The sequence below is a fragment of the Tupaia chinensis genome, unplaced genomic scaffold (assembly GCF_000334495.1).
Source record: "Tupaia chinensis unplaced genomic scaffold, TupChi_1.0 Scaffold143645_1, whole genome shotgun sequence".
NCBI lineage: Eukaryota > Metazoa > Chordata > Mammalia > Scandentia > Tupaiidae > Tupaia > Tupaia belangeri.
In genome coordinates, this window is record NW_006203493.1 from 50,641 (window position 1) to 58,708 (window position 8,068).

At 43.0% G+C, this 8,068-nt stretch overlaps 2 protein-coding genes across 2 annotated transcripts in view; both read left to right on the forward strand.

Moving 5' to 3' along the window:
- LOC102485720 (HLA class II histocompatibility antigen, DP alpha 1 chain) overlaps positions 1-7,864 on the forward strand; it is a 28,852-nt gene extending 20,988 nt beyond the window's left edge. The window contains exons 4-5 of the mRNA XM_027766719.1: positions 7,026-7,088; positions 7,665-7,864. Coding sequence (XP_027622520.1) covers positions 7,026-7,088; positions 7,665-7,864 — 263 coding nt within the window. The remainder of the gene's footprint in view (positions 1-7,025; positions 7,089-7,664) is intronic.
- Positions 7,681-8,068, forward strand: part of LOC114005328 (RLA class II histocompatibility antigen, DP alpha-1 chain-like) — an 8,082-nt gene continuing 7,694 nt past the window's right edge. The window contains exon 1 of the mRNA XM_027766714.1: positions 7,681-7,906. Within this exon, the coding sequence (XP_027622515.1) occupies positions 7,904-7,906 (3 nt within the window). The 5' untranslated portion in view covers positions 7,681-7,903. The remainder of the gene's footprint in view (positions 7,907-8,068) is intronic.

Sequence of the window (8,068 nt, forward strand, 5' to 3'; positions counted from 1 at the left end):
GGGACGTTGAGGGCGGCCGCGAGCACGGAAGATCCCAGAGCGCATACGCTCGGCGGCCAGCTACAGCTCGAGACTGAGGCGAAAGCTGTCCTATTAATCTTGAAAAGTACCTAAGTTTTAATTTTGTCCATCTTTTTTATAATTTTTGCTTCCTATTTCACCAATTTCTGCTGTTATTTTCTTTTTTTTTTCTGGGTATATTCTGTTTCAGCCCCCCACCCCCCAAAAATGAAATTCTTAGATCATTTGGTTAATTCTATGTATGTCTTAATATATATATGTGTGTGTGTGTGTGTGTGTGTGTGTGTATTTTTTAAAAAAATTTTTTAGAGAGATTTTCTCTCTAGGGTGCGTGTCCTTGCCAGAGAGACAGAAAGCTAAAAATCAACCTCCAGGGGAGATGGCCACACCACAATCCCCTCTCTGCTATTCTCCTCTTGGGATTTTGAGCATGCACGCACACATGCCCAGCATTAGTTTCAAGTCACTGGGGCTGGGACTCAGACTGCAGTCAACTATATGGGAGTCCAGTAACGTAACCATTATGCCATCTGCTGGTCCCTTTTAAGGTGCATATTTAAAGATAGGAATTTTTCTTAAAGTATCATTCTAGTACATCTATCTTTAATTTCAGAACTTCCTAACTGCCTATTTTTACATCTGTTTCATTGATCAGTTTTGAAAACATATTAAAATCACCAGCTTCAATAGCTGAATTATATATTTTATCCCACCTTCTATTAGTTCTTGTTCTAAATATTTTGAGACCTTGCATGTTGATAGTTATATATTCCTGTATTATTTTTCCTTCTTCCAGTATGTAATGCTTGCCTTTGTACCTTATGATAATGTTTACTCTGAATTATAATTTGAGTAACTCAGCTGGGCCAGGGACTCAAACGATGGTTGTTCTGCAGCTTCCAGCTCCACAGTACAATATGCTACTGACGCATCACAGAGGCTTGGCCACTTCTTTTAGATATGCACTACTAAGTGCATATATCCTCTTGATAAGGAAGTATGTCTTGCCTTATAGGAACTAGCAGATGGTGTAATGGTTATTTCACTGGACTCCCACATAATTGACTGTGGTTTGAGTCCTGGATTCGGTGGCTTAAAAATCATGCTGGGTGCATGTGTGTACATGCCCATAATCCTGAGAGGGGAATGGAGGGAAAGGGATTGGGGCATGGCCATCACTCCCGGGGGGGGGGGGGGCAGTGATTTCTCACTTTCTGTCTCTCTGTCTCTCTGGTGAGTGCACGTGCCCTATAGCAAAAATCTCTCTCTCTCTAAAAAAAAGAGGATATACATTTAAAAACATAATAAATTCTGTAAGATCACAGATGTAGTAACTGGTGGATTTGAGATGGAATTTGACAATGTGATAGGCCACATATTCTATAACTGGGGATCTTTGATTTTTTTTTTTGAGAGATTTTCGCTATAGGGCACGTGCGCTTGCCCGACAGACAGAGAGAGACAGAGAGACAGAAAGCGAGAAATCACCCCCCAGGGGGGATGGTCATGCCGCAATCCCTTCTCCTCCATTCTCCTCTCGGGATCTTGGGCACACACGCACATGCGCCCGGCGTGAGTTTTAAGCCACCGGGTTCGGGACACGAACCACGGTCGACTACGTGGGAGTCCAGCGACATAGCCATTACGCTAACTGCTGGTTCCCGAGATATTTGATTAAACATGATCAGATGCACATATTAAATGGAAATTCTGTTGGTAATGTAAGGGCTAGGACAGTTAAAATAATAAGCCAGATTACACAAATGACAGAGTACATATAAAGGAGAAGACAGACTTGGGAGTCAGAGACGTCAGAGTTGAATCTATAGAATTGTTCACTGAGTGGATGAAATCTGGTCATTGAGAGGCTGTGGTGCCGTTTACTGGAATAGTATCTATGAAAGCAGAGATGGGTTTAGAGGAACAATAAAGGGCTTAGGTCTGGCATGTTGGTCAGAGGCTTCTCTGAGACAGTGAAGTGGGGAGTCCACTTAGCAGCTGGAAATGGGTGTTTGAAGCTAAATGGAGGGAGCTTTGGCAGTAATCCATATATGTGTAGGTTATTGCTGAAGGGATGGGAGAGAATAAGAGAATAAGCGACTGTTTACAAGAAGAGCAGAATGAAGAGAAGAGAGAAAGCCAGATGTTAAAAGGAAGTATGGAAGGAAGGCCTGGGAGTAGAATGAAGTGAGGGATGCACTTGCCTTAAGTGCCAAATGTAGAAGGGCACCAAAACAAGTGACACAAAAACAAATCACATTTTGATAAATTCCTAAAAAAAAGTAAAATTAATGCAAAAATACACGATTAACAAAATATTAAAAGAAAAATCTCTAAAGAAAATGGGAAATAAGCAGAGAGGAAGAAGAGTTAGAGTATTTTATCACATAAACCAAGGGAATGAAGAGTTTCTGGAAGGGCCCAGGCTTGGTGGCACAGTCAGTGATGTGCTGAACTGCAGTGCTGGAAGCCATATGGCCAGCTGCAGGTCTGGATCCCAGAGTCAACAGAAGCATGCCAAGTGTACATACAAATCCTGTTGAGCTGGAGGGTTGTGGGAAGGGGATCACACATGTCAAGACTTGGTTGAAGGTGCCTGTCTCTTTTTCTCATATGCACACATATATGCTCTCCCTCATGAACAAAAAATAATTTTTTTTAGAAAGGAGGCAATACTGAGTAGTGTCAGATGTTCAGCTGAGGTCATACAAGAAAACATACATTGCTTTTGAAATCTTTTCAAAGAGCAGTTTTACAAAATGTGAGCAACTATCCCGCCTTCACTGTCATCATTTCAGAGCTGCTTCTCTGGCCTCAGTAATGTGGCCCTTCCCATTTTCAGAATTTTTTTTTTATACATTTTTTTCTTTATTTACATTCATTCACTGTACATCATTATAGCATACAAAATGAGATTTTTCCATTGAGAATACACTGTATATTGGCTCAATCAAGCACATCAACATATGTGTTATTGTCAACAAATCATTTTCCATTTCTTGTTTTCTGTATATTTTGCCTTTTTTCCCATCCTTGATTCCCTATCTCACCCTCTGCCATCTCCCACCCTCCTCCCACACTGTGTCTGGTATCTATTGTTGCTTTCTATGCCTCCCCCATTTTATTGTTTCACTAAATATCTTAATAAATCTAAATATTTTCAATAGCAAGCACAGCTGATATGTACATATCCATGAACACAAGACTGACTTTAGGCATAAACCTCAGTGAATAGAATGAACATACTGTAAAGTAGCACCTAACTAGGGCTATATAGCTTAACTGCAGTCATCAAATAGGTATTTCTAATGCCTTTTTTTTTCTCCCACACAGCAATCCCTTCTCCTCCATTCTCCTCTCAAGATTTTGGGCATGCACACACACGCGCCCAGCGTGAGTTTAAGCTGCCGGGTCCAGGATTCAAACCATGGTCGACTACATGGGAGTCCAGCTACATAGCCATTACGTCAACTGCTGGTGCCATGACTGAGTTAATTTTGGACCTTTTAACTTCTGTTCTTATTTGTGACCTTAAGACATTCAGCACTTGGTAAAGTTCCTGACAACTAGAAGGTAATAAATTAATGTTGGTATTTTGTAGCACTGGTACAGAGATGATCCCTTCACTGGACTGCTCATATTCTGGTCTCCTTTGAAGACCCCCAGCCCCGGCACTTCCCCCTTCCTGAGAATACTCTGATACCAATAAATTGTTCAGTATCTTAAAGCTGGGAGACTCTGAGTTTTTCTTGCTTGCAGTCTAGGACCAGGTCACATGTGGCTAATATTTTATGAAGGTGTGGTTTCAAGCTGGGTTGTAGGTTTAGTTACTGAAGGTTCTGACTCCGTCTGAATGAAGCTTCTGAGAAATACTGATCTGGTTCTGAGTTCTTCCTGAAGCCCAGGATAGGGTGGGGTTGGGAGAGGATATTGGGGAAATTTTACTTGGATGAAGCTTTGGTTGGATACAGTGTGAAGACTGCAGTGACTGAAGTCTCTGAGGGAAGAGTTTGTCTGGATCAAGATTTCAGACAAGGGACCAGCAGGTGGCATGGTGGTTAAGGTGCTGGACTCTTACATGGCTGACCACAGTTTGAGTCCCAGACCAGAGGCTTGAAAATCACACTGGGTTCCTGTGAGGCAGCCAGGAGGAGAACGGAGGAGATGGGATCGTGGCATGGCATCCCCCGCTCTGGGTGTGGTGGAGTGTTGATTTCTCACTTTCCCTCTCATTGTCTGTCTCTCTCTGGTGAGGCAAAAACCTAAATAAATTTTACAAAAATTTACGCTAATCTGGAACCCACCGCCATCTTTGTACCTGAGCTTCCTTTTCATGACTAGATCGTAATCATAGTGATTTCCCCTGGAATATGTGTTCAAGGGGAATCTGAGACTAAAAAAATGAAGCAGGTAATTCTATAAAGGATTTAACAAAAGTTTAATATCAGAGGGTAACTTACGAAACGGGAGAAGGAGCGGCAGAGATTGATCCTTGCACACAGACAGCTGTAGCCTCCTCCCCTTCCCGCAGCCAGCTGGACTTTTAAAAAAGTACCGTGGATGGGCTGCGCAGTAGGTGCCAATGTGGGGACAAGCAAGGCCACCTGGAGGAGGCGTGACTGCTCCGGGCGTGAGGCTGGGGGAGTAAGTCACCTGACGGGAGATGTGAATGCCCTGAGTTCAAATATTACAGACTTTTCTTTCTCAAAAGCCAGTGGGGGCAGAGAGATGCAGACTGGAGGTAGGAGCCGTTATTCCCGTTAAAAGATTGGTGTGACAGCCTCAGGTAAAAAATCATAACGAGTTTAAGGTAGGCAGAAATTCCTGGCCAGGGCCAGCAAAGGTTACTCTGGGGCTGAGAAGAAACAGAAGGTCCAAAGACAGCATTCATCCTACAAATAGAGTCAGTCTGGAACATTCACACAGTACATTTTCACATGATAAACTAAGAGCCAAAGAACAAAGTAAGATCTGACCTCATTCTTCCTCATTTGTTCCTGCTATAGTCACTTCATGTAGGCGATCTTAAGGGTTTGGGAACCATGCTGATCACAGTATCTTACTTGAGCAAGAATTTTTTGTTTCATTTGTTTTGCCATAGGGCACCTGCACTCACTGGAGAGACAGAGAGAGACAGTGGGAGGGAAAGTGAGAAATCATCCCCCAGGGGATAAGGTCACGCTGCAGTCACTTCTCCATTCTCCTCCTGGGATTCTGGACAAGAATGCACATGCATCTGGTGTGGGTTTCAAACAGCCCAGTCTGGGATTCCAACAATTGTTGGCCATGTGGGATCCCAGCACCTTAACCATCACACCATCTGTTGGCCCCAGTTTGTTGTTTCTTCATGAATGGTTTCTAAATGAAAAAAAGAAAGAAAGAAAGAAAGAAAGAAAGAAAGAAAGAAAGAAAGAAAGAAAGAAAGAGAAAGAAAGAAAGAAAGGAATGAAAGGTATATGGGGGCCAGGCCCATAATGTAGTAGTTAAGCCCTGTGCATGGGAAGCTGGATCCCACATGGTCTACGACAGTTCAAATCCTATATATGGGGGCCAGGCCCATAATGTAGTAGTTAAGTCTTGTGCATGGGAAACTGGATACCACATGGTCTACCACAGTTCAAATCCTAACCCTGATGGTTTCAAAATCATGCCAGGCATGCATGAGTGTGTGCCTAAGATTCTGATTGGATGGAGAAATGGAGGAAAAAATATCATGGCAGGACCATGCCCCATTGGGAGGTACATTCTCTTTCTCAGAAGTGCAAGTGCCGGGACCAGCAGTTAGCGTAATGGCTCCCGTATGGTTGACTACATGGGAGTCAACCCATGTAGCGTAATGATGTAATGACTACATGGGTTGATTCCCATGTAGCCAACCATGGTTCAAGTCCCAGACCCAGCATCTTAAACTCACACCAGGCGCGTGTGTGTGTGTGCCCAAGATCCCAAGAGGAGAATGGAGGAGAGGGGATTGTGGCATGGCTATACCCCTGGGAGGGTGATTTCTCGCTTTCTGTCTCTCTGTCTCAGTCTTTCTGGCGAGCGCACATGCCCTATAGCAAAAACCTCTCCAAAAAAAGAAAAAAAAAAAAAGAAGTGCAAGTGCCCTCTGGCAACAACATCATCAGTAACAACAGCAACAGAGAGAGAGAGACAGAAAGAGAGAAAGAGAAAAAGAACATAAAAGGGTAAAAATGCAGATAAATATAGGCACTTATATTTTTTATTTTTAAAAAGGTTTATTTTTCTTTATGATAGCATGTGGCTATGTACAAGACAGAGAGAAAGACAAAAAGAGAGAGAAAGAGAAAGAAGTTTTCAACAGGGTCTTGTCGTGCTGCAGTTCCCTTTTCCCCAGCCCTCCAGCTTGTAGGATTCTGGGCATGCAAGCATAAGCCTGACATGGTGTGTTTTCAGGCCTGCTAAGGGATCTGAACCTGCAGTCGACCATGTGGCTTCCAGCACTATAGTTAGTATACTACTTTATTCTACAATTTTAAAATAAAGATAATTGTTTAAAGTAAAATTATAATAGTGCCTTTTGAGGTTTATAACATATCTAGAAGTAAAATGTTTGATAGTAATAGCACAAAGAACGGAAGAAAGAAATAGAAACATATTGTTACAAGGGTCTTATATATGTGAAGTGGTATATTATTATTATTTATTTATTTGTTTAAAAAGAGTTTTCTTTCTTAAAAAGAGAGATTCTTGTTATAGGGCACGTGCTCTCACCAGAGAGACAGAGACAGACAGAGAGACAGCAAGTGAGAAATCAACCCCCCCCCCCAGGAGGTAGGGCCACACTGCAATCCCCTCTCTCCTCCATTCTCCTCTCAGGATTTTGGGCACACATGCACACACACCCAACATGAGTTTTAGACTACCCGGTCCAGGACTTGAACTACGGTAGACTAAGTGGGAGTTCAGTGAGGTAACATTACACCATCTGCTGGTCCCAAAGTGGTACATTATTGTTTGAAGGTAGAATGTATTAAATTCAGGATGGGCTGGAAAGGTCATGGCAATGCCTCTGGAGATCAACAACGCCCAGCTGCTGCTTCAAGGTGGGTGAAGCCGTGGCAGTCCTACAGGCTCATCATACCAAGAAGGAAGCTGCCCAGAAGGTGAGCGCCATTGCTGCTGCTACCTCTTAGACAAGGAAACCCTGATTTAAAAGCCAAATGTCCCCCTCAGGGAATCCAGCTCAAGGTTTGAAGACTTCTAAGCATGATCTATGGACTTTGACACTAAGAACCACAAATTACAAATTTAATAGGTCATTTTGTATCAAAAGGTCCATTATGCAGTAATCAGAATTTTCAAATTATACAAATATATTCCCTGGGCTCTGCTATGGCCCAGACAGTAATAACTTTCTTTTCCTGTTGTGGGTTTTGATTCCCTAAGAAATTAATTTTATTTGATGCACCCAAGTCTTAAGTCTCTCAATCAAGAAAAAAAAGTTATAAAAAATTAAAAATGAATATTTAAACACTATAGAAACTCTTGAAAATTAAGCATAACTAATAAGCCCCGCAGCCGACTACATGGGAGTCCAGTGACATAGCCATTACGCCAGCTGTTGGTCCCCAGTTCCCTCCATATTTGCCCACTCTTTAGCCTTCCTTCTCTTCATGCAGCAGACCACGTGTCAACATACGCAGAGTTTGTCCAAACACACAGACCTTCTGCAGAAAACATGTTTGAATTTGATGAGGACGAGCAGTTCTATGTGGACCTGGATAAGAAGGAGAATGGCCTCTCCCAGAGTTCATTCATGCCTTTGACTATGATGCTCAGAGAGGCATTGCTGACATTGTCGTGGCGAGGAGGAACTTGATCTCTATGATCCAACGGTCCGGACACACCCGGGCCATACATGGTACTGCCCACCCTTGCCTGTTCCTTTACAGCCCACCTAGAAGGATGGAGGGGCCCCTCTGCCCCAGAGAATGTGAGAGCCAGAGGCCCGCTCATGGCCAGTCCTTCCCTGGAGTGGATGATATTTGGTCCACAAAGCTGGGGGGTAGGGCATCAGAGAAGG